Below are 25,104 nucleotides of genomic sequence, written 5' to 3'. Positions count from 1 at the left end.
CACACACACACACACACACACACACACACACACACACACACACACACACACACACTTGTTTCTCCAGGTTGATTGTCCTGAAGGGACACCCTGTCATCCTGCACTGACAGGGGTGTGCCTCAACTGTCTCCCTTAGCGACAGTCCAGTTGCCTAGGTGATGTCTTGAGGATGATTACCTGACGCCCACCCTCAGTGTCAGCACAGCACAGCAACGGCATCAGGGTTGCTGGCAACTCTTGCCATCACACGCACATATATTTTCAGACTCTGACTTCCTGTGCCTTGACAGGCTGCCAGCTCAATCCAAAATAAACTTCTTTCAAAGACAGCCTGACATCACAATAGCATAAATAGCATAAATAATTCAACAACATGAGCATGAATAACTCACATCTAAATGAGGATCCCTCTTTTCTTCACTTTCTCAAACTGACAGGCGTGTCCTGTTAGTGTGTGTATGTAAACTGTATCCACATGCTTATGTGCGTCTGTATGAACACACGTGCTCATTTTTAATTTTGTATTTGCAACTGTGTCCATGCTTGTGTGCAAAAACTTGTAACCTTTCATGTTATGTGATCCCAGCATGTGAATTTTGCAACTAAAGGAGACAAGACAATAGATTTTGTTCACAGCACTGTGGCGATGACATATATCGTAAGTTCATAAATGTTCATTTGTCTTACACTGCAGTTCTGAAATAGACATATCTGCCAGAGAATTGTAGGGAAGTCTGAGAGAGCCCTAGAAACACTACCCAACTGCTTTAAGAATGCTGGAACATGTTTAGTTTTACAGCCACTTTAGTATTGATACTAAGGAATATACAGATACCATGACCCTCTACTAAATTTGTGGAGGCAATGTCACATTTGCTTATAGCAGATGTGCACTTACTTATTGAAAATAAGGGACAGTGCCTTTACACAGGTAATAAATTAAGACTGCTAATTTTTGGTGATAAGCAAGACAAATTCTACCTGTGGATAGAAAAATGGCATTTTTTCCTCAATGATTAAAACTGTGTATTCACTTTGTTTGAACAAAGAAAAACATCCCCGTTTAATTGTATGCACTTCTTCAGCCATTAATAGCTGCTAGCAGTCATAGCAGTGACTTCCTTGCTTTGTTATTTGTATATATGTTTGAACCACAGTTTATTAGACTAAGCATTGATAAGAATAGCAAAGTTGCTCAGTTTCACTGTATGTAGCTAAGACACGCCCCTGAGAAAAGGAGGAAAGTAGATTATTACACATGATAGAAAAATTACATGTATCTATAAACAGAAAAAATTATATCAATAAGAAACGCAGCCAACCACCAGCCAACCTTGCAAAATTACAACAGCCATAGAATCCTCTCTTATAGACCCAGAAACCTTCATACATACTGTGATTATCTCATCATCGCAGAAAGATGAACAGGCCCCCTGCCTAATCACAGATGAAGTGAAGCATCACAAGGCAATGGGTGGTGAAGACATTCTATTTTGTGGTCTATGGGAATGCACAAACCAGCTGGAGGATGTGCTAACAATCTTAACATCTCCCTGTGCAGGCTCACCCTTATGTCCACAGCTATCATTCAAGAATTCACTGGTGACGTGTCTGAATGATTACTACCCAATAGTACTGACTTCAGCTGTCATGAATTGCCTAAAGCGAGATAAAACCAAGCTCAGCTCCCTCCAGTTTGCATATGAACCTAACTGATCCCTAAAGAATGTAATCTGCACTCTACATCGTTTTGATTTTACCTGGACAGAAGGAAAAAATATACACTTTGGGGGGAAAAAAGAAAAGAGAATCTACTTGGCTCCATGGGGTGAGAAAGTAGCTTGAGAATGTAACCTGGGGCTGCCATGTTATAGCCATTCACAAAAAAAGATGCAACAATGGCTTTACTTTCCACAACCTCTTCAACCCCCTCCCGTTACACAAGAGGTTTCACATTTTGAGATCCAGAACTTCCAACGCCAGAAACAGCTTTTTCCCGGAAGCTGTGAGACTCCTCAAACCCCCTGCTGCCTGCAGCACCCAACAGACACTTTTATAAAAACTCTGTGCACCACACGCACAACTGCCTCATGCCCTCAACCCTTGGTCATGCACACACACTCTCTCTCTCACACACACACACTGAGAGGCACACAAAAGTCCAAATGCACAGCTTCCCACAGTGTGACCTGATACACAGTGCCTGCAAGTAGCATCTGGTTAAGCCGCCTTCCCCAGCTTACTAGCGGAAGATGGCTGAAATAAGCTTATACACATATGTAACATTTATTTATTCATGAATTCATTCATTAAACTTCCTTCTGTGCTGTAATATTGTAGGCAAATATCCTTTTGCATTTGACCAAATCATGCAATATAAAGCCAAGCATGAGGCATGAGCCACTACTTTCTCTTTCTCTCTAAAAATAAAAAAAAATTCTTAAAATATAAAATTTTTAAAATTGAATAAAACTAATCTGCATCTATATTTCTTTAAAAAATATTGAGAGATTTAAGGTATGAAACTTCAGGTTTTATACCCTTTTCCGTATTTTGCTGACATTTTTTTCTACATTTCTTCTCCTCATCTTAATGCCTGACAATATTATTAAATACTCACGCCCCATGGGGAAACTTCAACAGATTAAAATACATTAGCTTTGAGTGTTGTTACATCCAGCCTGCTGTTCACATCCACCTTGATAAAAATACAGGAATAGCAAGATGTGTCAGTTGTTTCTGTGAAATCGAATCAGGTATAATACAATCTGAGAACGGTGTTCAGACTTCTTTTAAAGTAAATTTGCACATGTAAAGATATCTGTGCATTCATTGTTACTTATTGGTATTTACTCTATGCTGCATGAACAGGTATACCGAATCCCCAAGACACTGCATAAGGGAATTTCTGTTGGATTTTACTTTTCAGCTGCAGACACAGATCTTGTGTAGAACAAATGTCATCAGAGTCTGTCTTTTTGGATATAAAGCATAAACAAGACAAATCAAGGACTCAGGCAGTTTTTTTCTGTCATTTTTGAGAAATCAGTGCTATGTAACTGTTGATGAGATATGCACGGTCAAATTAATAGGATTGTTTGATTTACAAAGAAAAATCGACCTCTCCCTCTGTTTAGACATTCACAAAGGATTAAATGGGCATCTGGAGAATGTGGTTCCATGACAAGCAATTCTCTCTCATATGGCTCCAAGAAAGACAAAGAGAGCAAGCTCCAAAAGGTACCGTCAAGATAAAAAATATATTTATATGTCTTTAATTTTCATTCTAATTTTTCCTATGTGAGTTAGAGTGACAGAATAAAACACATTTAACTCTTAAACATCATGCCACATTTGTTTGCATGCTAATTACAGCTGAAAACTAACATACAGTATAAGCATTATTGTCCAAAAGCTGTTTTTCAGTTTGTGACGTTAGGATTATGAATGTGTCTTGAATCCTGTTTTCATGTGTATTTGGGATGTACGCTAGATCTTTGGGCTGCAATGCAGATGTCTTTAAATCTAAAGCAGAAAAACAGTCTTCTCCAAATTTTAAAGCCACTTTTAATTGTTCAGCTGTAAAAGAATGTGGTTGTGGAACACGTCTGGGGAAAAAAAGAGATGCTAGAGGCAGTAACCATAATCTAGACTGATATTCCTAATACTAATGTGGAAACTTGGTTTCTGGACAAAGACACTGTGTTCAAGTCAGTTCTCAACAGCAGAGTAATGAGGTAATTTATTAATTTATTTGCTCACACATTATAAAATACAGCAATGTAAACACTAACGCTGCATACTACTGTATGAACATACAGTAGTTTATACCTACAAATACACACAAAACTGAACACTGCGTAGGATTGTTCGTAAACTGAGAGCTGATTTGTTTCTCTATGCTGCCTCAACAGCTGTCAGCAGGTAAACTGAAGATCCGAGTGCTGAAGGATGAAGAACTGACAGGTGAGACGTTTACAGTCACAACTTGAGTTTCAGAAGTGAAATATCTGCACCAGGTAGGCTTGACATGCAGGCGTACTCTTGGCACTATATTGAACTTCCTTCTACCATCCACTTGGACGTTAATATGCAAGAGCATTCTTCACAGTTAGTTCAGTACGAGGGATACTTGAAAAGGCAGGTACCAAACTCTGGAGTTTTTCCGTTACACACTGATCTGTCTAACAAATGTTTAGCTTTGGCATACTTATGTTAAACATGATGGAAAGAAAATCATCAGGCGCAATAGTTAAATGTCTCTGCGTCATGTATTAATTATAAACAGCTAAGAAAACGTTTTAAAGGACTGTCTTTGGTGTGCACAATATGTTGTAACAGGCAATATAACCTTTGGTTTTGTTGTTACATTTCACAGCAGTGTGTGAACTAGTTGTACAAGCAGGCTAACTGCTTTAACAACTTTTTGCACCAATAACAGACGCACTTTTGATACTTGTGTAAAACTTTGCTGTACATGCTAAACTGTATCTCTCTGTGTTTTTCTGTTGGTCATGGTCGTCAGTTGCATAATATCCCTTAAATGTCAGGAATATTAAATTAAATACCCTTACCAAGAGTTAATAACAGTGCACTTGCTCTTTTTAGCCCCGCCTCAACCACCACCACTTCCTACCCAGACGGCAAGAAAAAGCAGACTGAGGCGAACAGTATGTGGACAATGTGAAGTCAAGACTGCTGGAATAGTATGCACGCAAAAACTGTCACACCTGAACAAATGCAAACAACACTGTATGGCAAAAGTCACTTTAACTGTCATGGATGCAGGGTTTGTTTGGCTCTGTCACAAAGCAAAAATTGTCTGTTTGAAAGATCAGATTTTACTAATTGCCAAGTGATTTTGCCCTTTCTCATTGGATTCAGGTAAAGGTTTTGTGTGTTAATAAGGCAGGCACACACACACATACACACACACACACACACACACCAAACACTTACACGTGCAGCACTAGGAGCCAATTCACTTGATCTGTTTTCAAAGTTTAAATGTTGAATGTCATATTTTCAGTCCCCCCCCCTTTCATTTTTCTTTGGAGTCCCCTCTTCTCACCCATATATCTTACTGCAGTTATTATATAGATTTGTTTCTCTTCTTCCTGCATCAGCTGTTAGCTCGTCTGTCATTCAGATGCTCATTTTCACCTGCCCACCTCCCTCTTTTGTCATTATGTGTTTACCCATCCTTCTTTCTTCCTCGTGTTTTCTCGTCACTCCTCCTTTTCAGTTTTTCCATCTGCCATATTCTGACCTGTTTCTCTCTTTCTTTCTGCACTCCCTTATTCATGTCTGTCTTTTTCTTTCTTCTGCCTTCCTCTCTCTCGCTGTGCCTCAACTGTCCAATCTGTTGGTCTATCTGTGTGTTTGTGTTTGCACTGATAACAGTTTAGTTGGATCCATTCATCGATACTTGAGACCTCTGAGGGCACCATTGTTTATTCTTTCTCGCTCTTCATCCACTGCTGCTCAGGAGGAGGGATGACGGCCTGAAACTGTATGTGTGAATAAGAGGGAGAAGGAGAGAAATGAAGCCTTACCGTGTGTGTGTGTGTGTGTGTGTGTGTGTGTGTGTGTGTGTGTGTGTGTGTGTGTGTGTGTGTGTGTAATGGACTGAGCTGAGTAATGCATGTTTGATGACCAGTTGCTCCCACCTCCTAAATCCTCAGCTCCCTGTGTAAATCCTATTCTGTGTTTCACTATGAAGCCAGCAGACTTTAGTATTGAATAAGTGATGCTTCTATGAGAACGAGAACAAGAACAATGATGGTAAGAGCGAGGGAGACTTAAAGAGGAATTGAAGGAGAGGCAGGGGTTGAACTGATTGAGCTGACATCTACAATTTTCCTCCCTTTTTGTTGTGGAATAACTTATTTAAGTGCAGCACACACAGTATGTTAAAATATAATGTGATGTGATTTGCTTGATAGTGCGTTTGATGATGATGATGGCTCTGAACTGTCCAATGAAGGGCCGGATGCCCCCAGTGTCCCATAGTTATGGGCTTAATGGTTGTGCTTATGGTAGTCTGGGCAAGCACATAGGCTAAATGCATCCACAAATACACACAATACCCTCATGCGCACACACATTTTGGATAGCCCTCGTACCCTATAATGATGGCAATAATGGGAAGCGTTACAACTGTCTGTGCCATTCTGTCTGGAACTGCACTTATGCACACAAATGCTCACACACTCACATATGCACTCATAAACGCACAATCACACATCTGTCCTTTTTTCTTTCTTTAAAAAAAAACAAAAAAAAAAAACATGACTCATTGTAATAAAAATGCTGAAATCTCATGTGCAACACACACTGCACACCTAGCCTCATGCTTTATTCCAGAGTCATCCAGGCAAAGAAGAAAAAAAAAAAAAGCTACCTCATTTCTCCCTGTGTAGTAGGAAGAGTGCAGTGATATGCTGCTTGCAGTCTGATAGGGATGCCTAGTCCCAGAGGAGTGGTTGTAATTTATCCTCAGGCCTGAGAGGGGAAATGAGGCCCTGCTTTATGGGACCATTAAAGGGCAATGTCGCAGCTGCAGGTTTGCGTGTACACACACTCACACACATACTTCCATGTATGGATAAAAAAAGAAAAAAAAAAGAATGAACACACAGCATCACCCATAAAGACATTAATTACAGAAATACATAATATGTATTTAAATAAATTTTTTTTTACTGGATTAATGTTTGAATCAGCTGGTATAAATTTACACTGTAAGGTTATTCATCCAGAAATCAGCATGGAACTGTGAATCATTGTGTTTGTTGTACTGCTTTATTTATTATAATTATCTATTATTCATCTATGAATAAACAGGTGTAGACATAGCAAATATGCAAGTGAGCAAGAAACAGAAAGCTTCCAAGTCATTAGATCGGGAACTGCATCACACTGTCACAAAATAAATAAATGAAATAGTTAAGTTCCTCCAAGGATAAAACGAATTGGTAGTGTTTCTTGAAAGAGTGCACTAAACTACACTATTTTAAGTGATGGTGTTGGTAATAAAACCTTGATCTATTGAAAAAGAAACTTGCATGCACAGTGAAGGAAACCAAACACAGGCTAGTTGTTGCTTGACTGTTTGCTTTTTCTCCACCCTAGCCTCCGTGTCTCCATTGCACTTGCCCTTGCTTGTGTGCTCTGTCCAAAGCCTGTTTCCCAAACCTGCTGATGCAATGACTTTTTCCCACTAACAAGACCTGATTCTTACAGATAGAAATTATAATGACCTCCCTTAAGAGGCATTCACTCAACCACACTCACAACACACACGTGCCAAGCACAAATGCACCAATGTGCACACAGCTAGCACACACACAAACGCACACACATGCATCTTGCAGCACCACGCCAGTTTATAAGGAAAGGTTGAGGTTACATCTTTAGCAAAAGAGCGCTTTACCTACCAGTGCAACCACTTGCATGAATTAATATATATGCATACAGTACACAGACATGCACAGGCAGTGACCATTGTTTTTCAAACTGAAAGACATAGAAACACACTAAAGGTGGGTGTTTTTATATGCAGACAGACTGATGGCACTTGGTCTATGTGTTGCAGATGTGTGCTGAATGCACTGAAAACTACTGCGTTGGCTGTTTTGCCAGATTTCACCATAAGGGGGCACTGAAGTTCCATAAAATGATTCCCATTCAAGTGAGTGTTGTTTGCATATGTATCAAATCTATTTTCTCTGTGTCCAACTCTCTTTTTTTCTTTGTCTTCCACTTATGCTTTCAGTAATAAATGTTTTGATCCTATTCTTCTTCAGCTTTACTCATTTTTGTCTTTTTCGTTTCTTAGATAGCTGATCATTATTATATCTTCATAACTATCTCTCATCTTTTTTGTCATTTCTCTTCTTCAGAACATCATACCAGTTTAGTATACACAAGAACACACACAAACAGTACACAGGGCTGGGCAATTACACGAATAAAATCATGAATTGACTTTCTAACTGACCCAATGTCACTTGAGTCAATATGTTCAATAAATGAATTTTCTCACACTAGCAGCTAACCTAGACTTATTGCTCTGAAGACTAATTTACTTGTGTTTAACATGAACAAGTCAAAACTTAACTTGCTAACAAACAGCTGACCATTCTTTGTTGCCATGCTTCTGTGTCCATTCTAACTGTGGTAGCTAGCAGCCAACCTGTTTCACTGACGCTGATCCCTCACCAATGAATGACAATGAGGAAAGTAAAACTTAGCTCAAATTTGGAGAAACAGAAACAGAGAGAGCAATCCAGCATGACCGGTTTTGGGTGAGGGGAAAAAAGACAAAGGCTACCTATAGGAGAGCGAAACAAAGTTTAACAATTAATGATTAAATCAGTTATGATGTATAAACACACATAGAATGAAAAGTATTGAGTGAACAAGAAAGTTTTTGTTTATCCTTTAAAGTCTAATCTATAATAAAAAATTACAGAGAGTGCCTGGTACTATGAAATCTTTAACAGAGCCGGATTAATCGAGGTTTTGTATGTGAGGAGAAGAGCTTTAAATTCATTCAATTTCATTTGTATAGCGCCAAATCACAACAAATCACCATTTATTTATGGCTGTCGTTTGTTTTGTTCTATGTCAAGTACATCCCAGACTGCTTCAATAACGTTGAAACCGTGGCATCAGAAGTCCACGCTCTGGGTAGTTCCTAACTGGTGGTGCTCCATTGTGTGTTTGTCTATCAGATATGCTTTTAGTACATTGTTAGTGTGTTTGTGATCATTGTCAAACTGAAAAATGTAGCAGTTGAGATGGTTGATCAAAATCTGATCCTTTTCTGTGTTCATAATTCCACCGATTTTGTCAAGATCCACAACTCCACCAGTCTAAATACAGCACCAACCCATCACAGAGCCTCTGCTGTGTTTTACAGATGGCTGTAGACACTCACTGTTGTACCTCTCTCCTGACCTCCTCTGTACATATTCTGATGAGGACTTGAAGGATTTGAAGCTAAAATTTCAAATTTGCATTCATTACTCCATAAGACCTGGTGCCACTGGTCCAGTCCAGTTCTTGTGTAATTTGACATACTAAAGCCTTTTCTCCTTGTTTCCCCTCCTTAAGAATGGCTTCTTGAGAGCCACCCTTCCATTGAGACTATTTCTGATCAGGCTTTAGTCAACAACTGATGAATCTACTGAGGGATCAGGTCCATCCCTCAGGTCCTGTGTCAGGTCTTTGCTGGATTTTTTCCTATTTTCTCCAGGCATGACTTTCAGATACTGTTCATCAGCTAGAGATACCGTTAAGCCACTTGTCCAGTTTGCTCAGGCACAGGGACTGGACCTGACCAAAGCAGTCAATCTATAAAGAAAAGCTTTGAAAGGTGTTCAGAAAGCCTGCAGAACTATTGCTCAAGACCACATTAAAATTTACAACAAAGTTTGGGTTCTTGCAAGAAAAATATAAAGAAACAGTTGGCTCAAGACTTTTAAAGAGCACTGCATCTTCACTCTTCAGAGATGATTTTCTATATATCAAGAGCTTAATTTTCAGGTTAAATAAGTGTTTAAAAAAACAGATTACTGAAGGCTACTCATAGATGTACAAAACACATTTCATGGCCCTACCACACTCTTTTAAAGACAGAAAACACTCCTCAACAGCAGTCAATTAAACAGTGCTAACAGCAGTCTTCAGTCAAAGACAGAAAGACAAGACAGCAGGTCAATGTCACAGTTTAATTACAGTAAGCCAATGCTGTTTGCACAGCAGAGGAAAGATTCTATAGATAATGTCTATTAATCTGAGTAGTTGTAAATACCAATTAAAAGTCATGTAGAACAATTGTTTATTAAGTCACAATATAAACAGAAGCAGACAGTGGATGTGCATAGGTACAACAGAGTAACACTATTATTTAACATATTGTCTAAAAGTTGTCCAAGACCTGAGATTAGATACTCAGACACAAGCCTGCACTTCTCAGACACCTTCAGTGTGTACTTTTGGAAATAGATAACAAGCATACAGATTATATTTTTTGTACTCATATAAACAAATGCTCACTGCAGTATACAATAGTTGAGACCACATGCAAATACACACTCACACGTAGACACACAAAGGCTTGTTTTTGTTAATCAGCAGCCTATTGAGCCAAATTAGTATGGAAAGCATATCTAAAAGGGAAAGCTAATTTATCCAAGGATGTACAGAATAATCAAAAGATACAATATGTCATATGGATATACGCTACTATTCTGTTTCTCGACAAGATGTGTTTCTATGGGTTTCTAAGCGTTTTGTGTATTAACAATTAACAATTATTAACAAGCTGTCATGCACTGTTGCTCAGCTTATATGGATACCCTTTTTTTGCTTTAATAGGGATGGGTATTGTTAGGATTTTATATCAATGCTCTTATTGATGCTCCATGCCATGTGATAGTGAAAAAGAGTGTTTGACACAGTGGTAAAAGGTTTTTTTTTGTCTCAGCTTTATGTAAAGGAAGTGTTTGGTAGTCCACCTCCACCACCCAGAGCTGTGGTAATCACCCTGGAATTCAAAATATTAACAAACATAAATTATTTCAGGTCGCCACTGAATTCAAATTAAGCCAAGTTTATATGATCAAACCTAGTGGGGTTTGACCCCACACCCACCTTGATCTAGATCTGTCTGTCTGAAATGTCTGTTGTCTGAGATTGTAGCCAAGTTTACAAATTTGAAGATAGAACAAATGATGGCACAGCGTCTGCCTGCATTAAGACATTTCAATCAGCCTAAGAAGCCACTGTTACAACATGGACTTTTATTTGCTTTTTAGTTGCACAAGCTTTGATTGTGCTTTCATTTAGAAGGCTCAAAAAACAAAACAAAACATCTTTTAATCCACCTTGGTTTTCTCTACCAATATTTCACCCCTTTGCTATCTTTTGTATCAGCCCAAGAGGATGGGGTGCAGCTCCACATACACTTTCAACACTGAAGCCCCTCGCACCATTGAGCATTGGAATTTTTTTTAAACTTGGCAACAGCCCTCTGACACTCTTTGTTTCTTAGCTCATGTTCCCTTATGTAGTTGTTGAGAGAGGATTTGATTTTAGCATCTGACTACAGTCCACTGACGAAGCTTTGGCTACTGCTTGGAACTATTTGCATTTACAAAATTGCTAAAATCCATGCCAACTGTATTCCAAGGTTCATAACTACAGTTAGCTCCATATATATTTGGACTCTGACACAAGTTTTTTTTTTAAAAACTTGTTTATTGAAACATATTCCAATTATAGTTATATATTGGATATGGACATGATTTTAGACTTTCAGCTTTCATTTGGGGTTACCTACATTCAAATTGGATGAAGGGATTAGGAGTTTCAGCTCCTTAACACGTTTTTAAAGGGTCCAAAAGTAATTGGACAATTGACTAAAAGGCTATTTTATGGGCAGTTGTGTGTATGATGATTTGATTTGAGGTGTGGTGCTTTTATCTGGAAGATGCAGTTAAAGGAGCTGAAAGCTATCCTTAAGCTGCAAAAACAAAACAAAACAAAAAACGATCTGAGAAATTGCTACAATATCAGGAGTGGCAAAATCTACAGTTTGGTACATCCTGAGAAAGAAAAAACGCACTGAGCACTCAGCAACGCAAAAAAGACCTGGAAAGAAGACAACAGTAATGGATGATCGCAGAATAATTCTGCAGGAGGTAGGCGTAGTGATATCCAAGTCTATAAAGTAAATACAGAGGGTTCACTGTAATGTGCAAGCCACTCATAAGCCTCAAGAATAGAAAGACTAGGTTGAACTTTGCTAAAACACATCTTAAAAAAAGCCAGCACTGTTCAGGAAAAACATTCTTTGGACAGATGAAACCAAGATCAACCTCTACCAGTATGATGGTAAGAAAAAAGTATGGAGAAGGCGTGGAACAGCTCACATTCCAAAGCATCATCTGTAAAACATGGCGGAGGCAGTGCGATGGCCTGGTTGTGCATGGCTGCCAGTGGCACTGGGACACTAGTATTTATTGATGACGTAACACAGGACAGAAGCTGCTGAATTCTGAGGTCTTCAGAGTCATACTGTCTGCTCAAATCCAGGCAAATGCAGTCAAATTGATGGGGAGGCATTTCATAATAGACATAATTGACAATGACCCAAAATATACAGTCAAAGCAACCCAGAAGTTTATTAAAGCAAAGAAGTAGAATATTCTTCAATGGCCAAGGTAGTCACCTGATCTTAATCTAATTGAGCATGCGTTTCACTTGTTGAAGACTAAACTTTGGACAGAAAGGCCAACAAACAAACAGCAACTGAAAGCCACTGCAGTGAAGGCCTGGCAGAGCATTTAAAAGTAGGAAACCCAACATGTTGTGATGTCCATGAGTTCAAGACTTCAGGCTGTCATTGCCAGCAAAGGGTTTTCAACCAAGTATTAGAAATAAACACTTTATTTTCAGTTATTTAATTTGTCCAAGTACTTTTGTTCCCTTGAAATGAAGGAACTGTGTTGTCTCTGTCCAAAATTGTATGGATGTAACTGTTCATCCTGTTAATACTGTAAATCTTTCTAAATTTTCCAGTTCAACTTTGTTTTTACACCTGGCCTTTGAATATTCTGCCTTTTTGCTGTATCCAGGCAGAGCAAAAGCAAACATGATATCATGACACTGTCAGCTTAATCTTTTTTGGGCAATTTTCTGACAGTTACATTATTCTTCCACAGCATGTCTTTTATCCTGTCTTCCTTCTCTCACCCCAACCGGTCGCAGCAGATGGCCTCCCCTCCCTGAGCCTGGTTCTGCCGGAGGTTTCTTCCCGTTAAAAGGGAGTTTTTCCTTCCCACTGTCGCCAAAGTGCTTGCTCACAGGGGGTCATATGATTGTTGGGTTTTTCTCTGTACCTATGAAGTGCCTTGAGGCGACTTTTGTTGTGATTTGGTGCTATATAAATAAAATTGAATTGAATTGAATAAAAGAATTAACACATAAATAAACACTGTTTATACAGGCACTTTGGTACTGACCGGTCAGGTACCGACCCCACTTTATTTATGTTTCTTTGTACTTATCCTGTGTGCTACCTGACTTCTCATTGGCTGGAGACACTGATGTGTATACAGTAGCCACCACAGTGAAACAAAGCCATGGATACTGACAAAGAGAAAAACTGCACAGCTCTATGAAACCACACAAGACAACTGTCCATCTACATCTCCTCAGTGTTCATCTCTGTTTCTATCCTCACTTTAGTCCCTTGTAATGCAAAACTGTGTATTTTGGCAGGACATAAAGACTGAGGATTATACACATGCAGCTGACGCAGGCATATCTCTTTCTCTCTTCTGCTAATCCTGTTTTATTTGCCTTGGAAAGAATGAGGGAGGAAGAGAGACAAAAAGGCAAAATGAATATTAAGTTCATCACTATGCTGTTTTGGGGCTTTCATCGGTGCCTCATCAGCTCCTGTGTCCAGCCGCACACACACACTCCCAAACGTGGTTCAATTAATGTTTGCAGAGCATTTTCAGTATTTGATTTAGCCTAACCTGTAGGGAGTACCAAATGAATATGGTATGCGATGATATATCAAGAAACTTAATAGCTAAGTTTAAGCTTTACAGCATTAATTATAATTGACAATAGTGTGCCTAATTTAGCAAATGTAAAGGTTATGAAAATGTTATATTCTCATACTACCCTCACCCCCTCACTCTTTCTTTCTGATGCTTAGAAAACTTACAGCACTGTAAAACTTAGCAGAACTCATGGTGGTTTTAGAAACTAAAAACTATGGTTAAGTAATTGATTGATGCGACTGAGCGAGTTTACTTTTCATTGTTGTGCGCAAAGTCTTCCCTACATCACTTGTCTGTTTCCAAAGGGAAAGTTAAAATTACTCTCTTGACCTTAATAACATACTCTCTTGAAGGCAAGTTCAGTGATCCTGGTTTCACAGCTAAACAACATCCTGGAAAAATTATAGATGGTATTATCTCACTTACAATAAGTGATACTATGTGTTGGACAGATTTTCCAAGTGAACGAGAATCTGTGTGCACAATTAAGAGCCAATATTAATGACGAAAACATCATGATTGTTTTACCATTTTAAGCCGTTGTGTAAACTTTAAACTGCATTATTTTTGATGTCAGATTTGAAGGATGGCTTTCAGAATCTTAACAGTTAAACCCAGTGTAGAAGAAAGCTTTGATAATCCCAAAAGACTGGCAAAAACACTTGAACAAAACTTTTCACCCTTAGATATGAGGCTGAATTAACTTTAAAAAGTGTCTATGAATTCTTGACAGTGCATTATGATACGGTATGATGATGTGAGTGCATACTTTCGGACAGTTTCTCCTTGAAGGCATTTATTGTATTACAATTAGCTGTACAAACGAAAAGTGACAGAAGTTGTCTGAAGAAGGAAAAAAGAAGAAAGGAGAAGTTCAAAGCTGTACCCACTCTATGCAGTCTAGGGCTGTCCCAAATACTGTCTTTGAGGATTTGAGGCTTTAGTGATTGTCTGACAAAAATTCAAAGAGAAGACGGCTGCACTTACAGTTACATAACGACTTGCCATGGTTTATATTCTGACCTGTTAAACATTATTATTATGTAGATTGCAGTTTGAAATTGATTAAAGGGGTACAAGCACATATATGAGTTCATTTGAGGTCATTTGTGAACAACTTTTAGGAGGCCATCTTTGAAAGTTTTGGTGTTATTGCGAACCAAAGACAGAATTTGGATGCTTGACATTTTTTGACAACTTGCTTGTCAGTGCAGCTTATGTAAAATGAGAGCTAGTACAAAGATTAAAGGTAATGAACACAATTATCTGAAAAAGAGAGTTTGTCACAGAACTCCATGCAGTCCTGTGACAAACTAGACACTCCCCATTGTTCAGTAGTTTGTAGAACCACCTTTAGTTACAAGTTTACTTTCTCAGCCTCTCACATTATTTTCGAGGAATATGGTCTAATTCTTTATTTTACAATGTTGCTTCGTTTATACACAGCTTTCTTAGTGTCCCACTACAACATTTTGACCAGGTTGAGGTCTGGACTTTGCCTGGGCATTTATAACACTTTATTTCATTTTAAATCATTCTGTTGTAGATCTCCTGTTGTGCTGGGGATACTTTCCTGTTTGATGCATGATTTTGGTGATATGATATTGTGACAATACTTCACTCACAAAGTATTGCAGTTTATCACCTGCAAACTTTATTTTATCCAGTAAGATAATAATCTCGCTTCAATTTTTTTTTTTTTTTGCTTCAGGCATTCCAACACTGTCACAAAAAACTGCCATAAATGTTTCCATAACACCGAGTCAGTCTGTCTTTGATTGAATGGGGTCAAGTTAGCAATTGCATGCAATTTGTTTCTGATAATGCAGCAATTAAGGGTGATAGATTTTTGAAAATCACTAATTTGTTGCTATCAAAAAGTGGTTGTAATAACCCTTAAGCTCTAAGCAACCATTTAGTCATCACAAGTTGTGATCGGTCGCAGGATGTGAAATGATTCAGTACAACCAAAAGGCAGCTGCTGTGTTTTTTTGTTGTGATAAACACAGGGAGGTTACCTTGCTATTTTTCTCGTGTTACATGAACTTTAACATTTAACATGCTAACTAAAGTCCGTAAAGTCTGAGCTGCATCTGAGATGCTCCTAGGTGGTTGTTTTTTTTTTTGGAATTTTTTTTATAATTTTTGGGCTTTTTGGAGTTTCTCTGAGCATTGCATGGTCTGACCTTAGGGTGAATTTACTGGGACGTCCATTTGATTGTGACATTGTGTTACCTGAATGCTCTTGATTAGTAAAGTGCCAAAGCCTCTGTCTTTATAGCTGTGCTCACACTTCATGGTGATCAATAGTCAAGTGCATTTATTAACATCACCTGGCTGCCATTTACTCTCTTAATTGTCATGAAAGCATCAGTGAACATTAGGAATATACTCCGTTTTTCACAGGACTCCACACATTTCTATGAAAACCTTTTCTTTCACATGATATTATTTTTTATTTTATTGGTGGTTTATATATTTATGCTAAAGAATCAGAATCAGAATCAGAATACTTTATTGATCCCTGGGGGAAATTATTTAAAGCGTATCGGATTAAGAAATTAATATATTGGGAGTTACCTTGTCAGTTTCCTTGGCAAAGATCAAAGCTTTGAAGCATTTGTGTCAGCCAAAGGTTTGTATGGTTTTTAGATCATACGTTTCTAAAGGTTGCTACCAGACTCAGCTCATTGTCTCCATGCTGTCAAAATTTGGTATCAGAAGCACTTAGATAATCTTGATAACAACCACAGTTCATACCTGTAAATAAGGCTATCTGATTACCAGAAAGAGAACCAGAACAATTGCTTCAGCAGTTGCACTGTTTAAAATTTCTTGCGATGCAAAGATTGCAGTAAAAAAAAAAAAAAGTGTCCCCAGGTTTGTTGGATTATGTTTCGAGACATTCGCTCTCACAAGATACTAAATTCAGCACTTAGAGTGTATCACCAAATTAGCTGGCCTTTGCTTCTATCGCTGATGAGACCAGCGATATTTCAGACTGAGTGCGTGTTTCTGTCTAGTTGGGCGAATGCAAATCCATTCCTCTATACGACATTATTACACTGTGTTACTGTGGAAGACCAGATGTAGAATCCTTTACAGAACAAGAGGGTCTGACTAGGAACTCTATATCGTTGTACTTTTTGCTTTCAGGAGCTAGTGTTGCCAACAGAAACAAATCTTCTGCTAAAAAATGCCTGCTTTCATGGTGGCATAGTTGTGCATAGTTTATTGAGAGCCATCCTACCCACAATTAAAAAATGTCTGAGTTAAAAGTCTTATGTCATCTCTATCTCTGTGTCTAGTAAATTGCCTGTGCCTTATCTGAATCTTGTAAGGCAGTGTGAATCTCTGAGGTTGCTACAGGTCTGGTTTCGAGGCTAGCAATAACAAAGTTACCATAATATACAGTACATGCTGCAAAACTTGTTCACGTGTCACCTGAATGACAGCAGCTCCACAAAAACAGGAAAATTGTAAAGTGAACTCGACGATGATGAAGTTGCTCATATGAGAGATCAGTTAAGCTGCTGTTTTAAACAGCTGTCTGTCACGTTTATAAGTGCTGCTGATTTTCTGCCACTTAATGCCACCAGATTCTTTTCTTTTCATATTTCCAGCTTGGTTACAATGTGAACTCTGGGAATTAATACACATATGTTCACGGCCCAGCTCTACTGCCAAGATAAAGACAGGAGAAAAAGGTTTAACTAAAATAACATACGGTACATTGGGGCCTGACTTACTAAGTGGTACAAATTAGGATGAGGCTGTGTTCTTAAAAATGTGCCAGTGAGTACAGAGAACAGTACAGTGAGAACAGTTCTGTAAGTGATCTATGAACAGTGCACTAATTTATAAATAAAGACACAACCAGTTCATTTCAGTCGTGACCATCACCAGAATTGAAGTGTTGTCTGCTAACCAAAAAAATATGCTGTGCAGGATTTACAGATGTGTTTCAGATTAATTAGAGGCAGCTGAAGGTGTTTTTAATATAAAGGCAATTTTTTTTCTGTCTGAAATTGCTGGGAACTTTGCGTGTGGGATCCCTGTAGACATCTGTTCCCTGGATAAATCTTGTGGTTTCGATTACAGCAGGACTCAAAAAGAAGATCTGTGTTATTACAATCCCACCATTAAAAACCTGAAATCTGTATGTACCAGATGTAGAAAAAGACACCACATTAATTACATCAGATGGTGATCCATCCCTGTGTTAATAAAGGGGTGAGGGATGAACTGTTACATTGCCGGGTGCTTAAGTACATGTGTTATTCATTTTTTTCCAACAGGCTGTGTGGCAGTGTAGGTAATATGAAGCCGGTTTGTAACATTCAGACATTAATCTGTCACACTTCACGCCTGTCTGTCAATAAACTGCCAGTTTGAAGGGGAAAAAAGCAGTTGCTCTGGGTGTGAAGACTACTGGGAAAAGACAGATTGACACAAGACATTTTCAATGTGTGCTAATCTGTGTGAGAATGTGACTGAAAACCTGAAACACTGCAAATCACTCTGGTTACTGTAAAAGGTAAATTGGTTACTTGTAAAACAAGAAAAATCCTTGTATGTGTCTTGTATTGGGATTCTTGCACTCTAAAGCTGTGCTCTATTTCATCAAAAATACCAATACTACTGAGGAGGAAGTAATATTTGGAGCTTGACCCTAAACATTTGGGGCAAGGGTGTAGTGAAACCTATATAACAGAGCCAAAGCTTGGGTCCAGTCACACAGGTCTGGAGACCAGTTGGCAAGCTCCTGGAAATTACCTACTGGACATTTTTCACTAGGGAAAGTGTGCTGGCAGTTTCTCTTAGCCCCAGTTACGCACGCCTTAGAGACCAGTAAGCAACCCCTGGCAAGCAGTGATTGGTCAGTGAAAAATGGGTATTCCCTGACTAGTTGTTGTCAGTGTAGGAAGTTACTTGCTGTTGCTAGCTAAAATTGGTTTCAAAAAGCTATATGGTGCTGCAACCTGCCTGTGATCACTTGGACCACTAGTGGATTGCAGCGTTTGCCTGAAGTTTATATGGAAAATTTCGATTTTTCTGCAAACCCTTGCAAAGTACTCTCTAAGCAGCAACTATGAAAAGAGTGATGCAAACCAAAAATGGAGTATGTCTGCTTTCAGTTAAAGTTGTGCTTTTGGAAGTGTGTTGTTTGAGCAATAAGATAAATTTTTTTTTTACCTTGAAGATGATGCCTTTTCTTTTATGATTTAGTTTTACTGCTCAGCTAGTAGTGAGTAAGTGAATAGTTGCATATTACAGGGTCCTGTTGCAGTCTGCGAGAAACCAAAGAAACCACTACAAGCTTTTTAGTGTAGCACCCTCTTTGTGACTGATTTCATCCAACGACAGCCTGCAAACTCCGGAAACCAGTCAACATGTGGTTGGGGAATACAGATTTTCCCCTGAGGATATATGCACCACATTTACAGCTTTGAGCGATACACCCACCCAATTACACACTTGTTCTGATATAGTCTCTGTCTCTGACTCCAAATAAATTAACATTCCTAGCAACAACTATCACAACCATGTTAGGTGCAAAATAAAACATGTTTTTTTGTGTTTTTAAGTCGATACAATTCGCAGTAAATTGTATGCTGTGAACATTTTGTAAATTAAGTTTATGTGATTCACTTAATGACTCTCCTCCCAAAATCTTGTGTTCTACAAGCAAAACTCCAATGAATACATCTAAAATATGGCTTCCATAAAAATACCCATATCCATGCCCTTTAGTCACAAAATTGACTCTGAGCTTCTTTAGTAAATACAGCAGCTTTGGAACATCAGAAGATGGTCTTGCACAGACCATTTGGCGCAGACCATTAGTAAATCTGGCCCTAGGTGTGCTTTCTGTCAAAATATGACTTTATCTCTTTATCTGGACTCACAATATTAGATACTACAGCAGAGTTAGTGGGAATATAGTTATTGAAAAGAGATTTAATCACCTAATTGTTTGTCCACATATAAACAAAAACAACAGATTACAGAACAATTTGGTGCATAAACCATGGTCTTTTTGTAAGGAAAGTAAATCTTTCATCTTTCCAGTTCACACAGCTTTTGATAGAGCCGAAATACTCTTAGCCAGTTTCCTTTTTGTGTCACCCACTGACCAAAAAAATGGATATGCATTTTTTTTTTTACAAAATGCTCTACATCAGGGGTCCTTGAGGGCTGGTGTCCTGCAACTTTTCCATGTGTCCCTGTTGCAACACCGCTGAATACAATTAGTAGGTCATTAGCAAGACTCTATAAAACTTGACTGCATGCTGAGGTGGCAATTCAGCCATTTGATTCATGTTACAGCAGCGCATAAGTGAATGAACATGGTGCAATAGAAGTACTTTAAGAAGTACATTTTTCCAAACACTTAAATTTACTTAAATTTACTCGAGTATGGTTAGGGGTTGCCACTTCATCATGCAGTCAAGTTCTATACTCATGCCAATGACCTACTAATTTTATTCAGGTGTGGTGCAACAGGGACACATGGAAAAGTTTCCTTACATCTTGTCAGTCTACCACCTTTTCTAAATTCCGAAAATGCAGCAAAACCATAGCTCACAAACGAAATTGCACATAATGAACACAGTTGAAATTTGTGGTTACATCTCCATTAAAAAAGTCAGTGATGAAAAATGTCAACAGAACGAGTGTGAGCAATATCTCCAATATGAGTTGTTGTCCATAATTGCCAGAAAAGATGATCAAAATGACTAAAACTCTTATGTAGCTTTAACAAAACTTTCAGTTCCTCAATGTTTTCTTGACTCCACATTTGTTGGTGTATTACTTAAGGACAAAATGTATGTAAGTCTATAGTCTTCGCACCCTTGGTTAGTCATGGAATACAATATTGAATGAAGAGGTGACATACATTCCATGTTTCTAAAGCAAGATTCGTCAGGACCTTTGCCCCTGATTTGTGCCTGATACACAGAGCACCTAAACCCTATACCACCTTCTGGCTTTGCCAGCCACTGGGCTCCCTCCTGTGAGCACCATGCACAGATCTGGCTCCAGGGTGAGACCAATTTAACCCTGTCACAGGCAGGGTAGTCATGTTCCTTACTTATTGTTTAATCATAGGGGTGTTTCTGATTTGTTTCACGCTGGATCCCAGGTTATTACATTCACTGCCTCAAACGGAGCATTTTGGCCATCGCCATCTTGTTTTGGCTGTGACATCAGTGGAAATACTATGATGTCCACTAATCTCAGTGGACAAGCATTTCATTTCAATTTAAAGCCTATATATTCTTTTTTTCTATAATCCTAAATGTAGTAGTGAAGACACATTTTTGACCAAACATGGTGAATAAACATAGCGAGAGTGAGCCAGTGTATTTAAAATAGACTTTTTTAGTCCATCTTTACAACATTGTAGTTTCTCTAAAGCAGTCCAATATCAACAATATCTACCATCACATAGTTGAGCAGCCTAGCACCAAGTCAGACGATCTTTTTTTGTTTCCTTAAGAATTCTCCTTCATATCTTTCTTTGACCTGATAGTATTTCCACTGATGTAACAGCAAAAACAAGATAGTGATGGCCACAATGCTCAGTTTGAGGCTCCATGTCCTTCTCCAGTCTATACATGTCGCCCTTTCTGCCCAGGCTCTTTGTGGATTAATTTACATAAAATAAAGATGCACACATTAACTATATAAAATGGAGTTCATTGTTGTGACTTTCAAGGTTATGCCAGTGATGTAAGTATGAGCACTTAAAATGATTAGGTTGTAACCTCTAAATGGGGTTCGTGGCAGTTGTCGAAAGAGCCCTCATCTCATTGACTTTTTGTCATTACTGTGTATCAAATTTGTTCAACACCTTTTTCATTTCTGGAAAATTTGTCACTCTGTTGTCTGCAGTTTGACTTTTAGGACATTCATTGTAAAGAAAGTACAACCTTTATTTATTAATAAATTTCTGTTCATTGTTTTTGCTGATCAACATTTCTTATCTTTGTGATAATAGCATTGTTGAAGAGTCTACCTCTGCACTCCTGTGGCTTTTTTACAACAAAATGCACAGCTTTGCCTCTGATCTTGTTTTTCCCGCAAGTGGGATCGAGCTATTTATAAACAAACATTTCAGAGAAATGCAGGTTAGCTAAACATACTTTCATAGGATTGCCTTGTGCAGAAATTAATAACCTTGACATTTACTTTTAATTTATAAATACACAGCAAAATCTCCAGTGTTAATTTAACACTGGAGATTTTGCTGTGTACCTCTTTTATGATTTTATGCTATAGCTTATGTATCAATTCGTCCCCATTTGTCCTAATGCAGTATTTTTTTTTCATCTGCTATATTATTTGCAGTATTTAGTTTCTATCATTTTTATGAGTAACAACATAGTGATCTAGTCTCACATGCTATGGCCTTCTGTTACAGACAGACTTACAGACCCGTGTGAGCACTCGAGATGTTGTCAACAGCTTCCAGAAACAGACTGACCCTAGCTCCTACTATAGCACCAGTCCTAATCCCAATCCTGGTACTACCCCCAGTTCCAGACAGCAAAATGAGAGTCCAGGAAAAAGAACAGAAGCTGAGGAAAATCCTGACTGCGGCAAGGTAAGCAATAACTACGATTTAATACTTATTGATATATAAATGTTCAGTGTTTATGAAGTCTTCTAAACTACTCAGTTAGTTGTACACATGATCAAAGTGGAGATGCATTGACTTGTTTAATACGTTAAATATTGTACAGTATGCATGTGCTTAACTGTGCTAAGCACTGTGCTAAACAAACCAATATACAGCATTAAAGACTTGAACTGCTACGGCAGTCCATTGAGTAATTTTGCTTACTTGAGTTTTTGATGACAAAAAATTAAGCAGAGCTTAAATGGATGTTGAAATGTTGCAGTAAGATGAGCTATGACACTTACAAAAATGCAGTATTGGACTAGATAACAAGGCCATGGCTTTAAAACGTATAGAAGTATAAGAAAAGCCATGTTTTCTTTAAAACAAAGCTTCTGTCTTTCACACATAATTTTTGAGGTTTGTCATTTTTATTCATTATTTATTTAATTAGGGAATAATAAAAACTAATTAAATTATACTAAACGTGTTTTCCATCCATTTTATTTAAAGAAAATCTAAATATGAGATTAAATGATATTCTTAATAATGGGGCTTTGCCAATTGTTATACCAACAATTATTTATTTACTTTTTACGTATGTAAAAAAATTTCAAATGGTCATTGATTACTGAATACATTTTCTTCTCTACTGCAGTTAACCGGCTGTGAAAATTTAATTCAGACATACCAGACAAGCCTTAACACTGTTAAATTTTACCCCTGCACACTGTGAGTCAATTGAAAAGACTTCAAACAAACTCTAATTGACGCTATATCCACAGGCTGTATCTACAGGCAGGCTGGTGAACTGCATGCACCTTTGGACTAAAAAATGCCCTCCAGCTGTGTAGGTCTGGCAAGAACAGTTAGATTGACATTTCAGACTTTTTATACCACCGAGCTCAGTTGACCTTATTCAAACAGCAGTCATTTTGAACAGCTGGGGTCAGAAGGTACTGAGGAAATGTCTTTGAATGTCAAACTAGTGTTCAACTTATATGTTAAAACTTCATATACAGGCTTTAAATTTTCACCAGTCTGAGCAGCAACAGACATAGAAACCTCCCTGCTTAACACATAACTTAATATGTTTTTAATTCTGGTAATAGGCTGAATATTTAAAATTGATGTGTCATTTTTATTAAAAGGAACTCAACATTTGAGCCTCAAGGTGTAAATTTACTCTCCTGAAACTCATCTAGGCTGTTATAAACACATATTTTCATTGTTTGAAAAATCCTGAATTTATAATCCTTATTTTGACCTATGAAAGACACCATTACTTTGTGTGTGCAGTGCACTTAGGGTAAATTAATGGCACTCCAGAGCGATCATTACAAGGTCGCCATTATAAATTATGAAAAAGAAATGTCACATTGTGCTGCTTTTGATTGTGATTACCAGTCCAAAGGAAAGAAGAGGGTTGATTTTAGTCTCCACAGCTTTCTTGTCAATAGGAAGAGGAGAAAGAAGCAGGAAAGTCCTGGTGGAGTAAGGCTTGTTGTATTTGATGCATTAGTTTAGTTAAAGCCATAAAGATGTGATAACCAAAACCAAGTGTGCCTAAAATGCACTTTGATAAGGAGTCTAAATGCTGTCAGAGAACAAGTAAAGGTCAGTTAATTTGTGTAGTTCTATGAAAGCTAATTTCCATTACTGAAAAGAAAACAAAAAACAAAAAACAAAACTCAGAATTGAAAAAAAATAACAACATGAATGTTGACTTATGGATTTTTTTTTCAGTGGTGGAAACAAGTTTTGATACATCCAACACACAGGGTGCTTTACACAGGCATAGAAAGGAGTACAGCGACACGTTTAACTATGCTTGCTGAAGTACCACAACCACAATTTATGGACACCTGCAGTCGTTCCGGTGTTGTGTTCAATAACAGAAGAAGAAGGAAACAAAAACAAAACACCAGCCCACTGTAATCTCCAACTATGCTACACAGTTTTGCCTCATTAATCTCTTTTATGTGACATCCCTCTGGTGATAAATACATGAACACGATAGCCTTTCATGCTGTACTGTTTAGGCCCAAATCGGCTTGATGTTTGATGGCCTGCAGTGACGTGAAAAATTAAACCTAACGTAATGAGCCTGCTTTGAAAAGGAGTAGAAAGTGCAAATATTTGTTTAAAAATGGGTATATAGTACGGATACCTTAAAATTCTACTTAACTACAGTAGTGAAGTATTTGTACTTGTTACTTCCCACCTCTGTTTTCCACTAAGCAGCAAACTGTTCATTATGGTGGTCGCTTTGTCTGAAAGTGAACCAACAGTCAGCAGGAACCTGACAACCAACAGTGTCACCAGCTCAGCAAAAAAGTGCATGTTGTTCTTCAGCTAAGAGTGATGCAGCTACTTAGCTGGATACAGACATAGTGGATGATGGTAGACAGTGGCCAGGCGAAGTGTGTGAGTCAATATTATGGATTGTGTTTGTGTGTGAAAACAACACTGACTTGGATTAAAAAGTCAGACAGCTGCCTCGTCCCTTCTATCATAGTTGTCATTTTAATGCACATCTCTGATAATGGCAGTTAAGCTTTCCTGCTCAGTTAGGTTGTGCTTGGGCATAAATAGAGGTTCTTGGAGACATTACATGTTTGTCTTCCTAGAGGATCCAGAGACTGTGACCAAGACTGGTACAAATATTTGACATCATTACCCAGAATGCAGTATGATTTAAAAACAGCAACAACTGCAACAAAATAAAAACGACGGCTGCCTTTGTGTGCAAAATTTATTAAACATTTTATCCCCGCCAAAAGACAGCTACTGTTTATTTTTTTTAATATCACATCTAAGGGGCTGGTTGTAGGCTGCAATTGTATTAACTACTCATTAAATGATCCACTAAATTGTAAGCTAATGTCCAAA

At 38.1% G+C, this 25,104-nt stretch overlaps 1 protein-coding gene across 5 annotated transcripts in view; it reads left to right on the top strand.

Moving 5' to 3' along the window:
- The window catches only part of zbbx (zinc finger, B-box domain containing), a 69,945-nt gene that overhangs the window by 9,924 nt on the left and 34,917 nt on the right, over positions 1-25,104 (top strand). For 3 of the 5 annotated variants that reach the window (XM_013910675.1, XM_013910680.1, XM_013910683.1), the window contains exons 4-8: positions 3,138-3,240; positions 3,915-3,966; positions 4,609-4,706; positions 7,598-7,693; positions 22,015-22,197. In XM_013910675.1, the coding sequence (XP_013766129.1) occupies positions 3,138-3,240; positions 3,915-3,966; positions 4,609-4,706; positions 7,598-7,693; positions 22,015-22,197 (532 nt within the window). The remainder of the gene's footprint in view (positions 1-3,137; positions 3,241-3,914; positions 3,967-4,608; positions 4,707-7,597; positions 7,694-22,014; positions 22,198-25,104) is intronic. The other 2 variants (XM_005720544.2, XM_013910677.1) reach the window with 2 other exon arrangements.

The sequence above is a fragment of the Pundamilia nyererei genome, unplaced genomic scaffold (assembly GCF_000239375.1).
Source record: "Pundamilia nyererei isolate P.nyererei 1_Seehausen unplaced genomic scaffold, PunNye1.0 scaffold00003, whole genome shotgun sequence".
NCBI classification, from domain to species: domain Eukaryota; kingdom Metazoa; phylum Chordata; class Actinopteri; order Cichliformes; family Cichlidae; genus Pundamilia; species Pundamilia nyererei.
The sequence above is the reverse complement of the archived record's forward strand: the minus strand, read 5'-3'. Positions and strand labels throughout refer to the sequence as shown.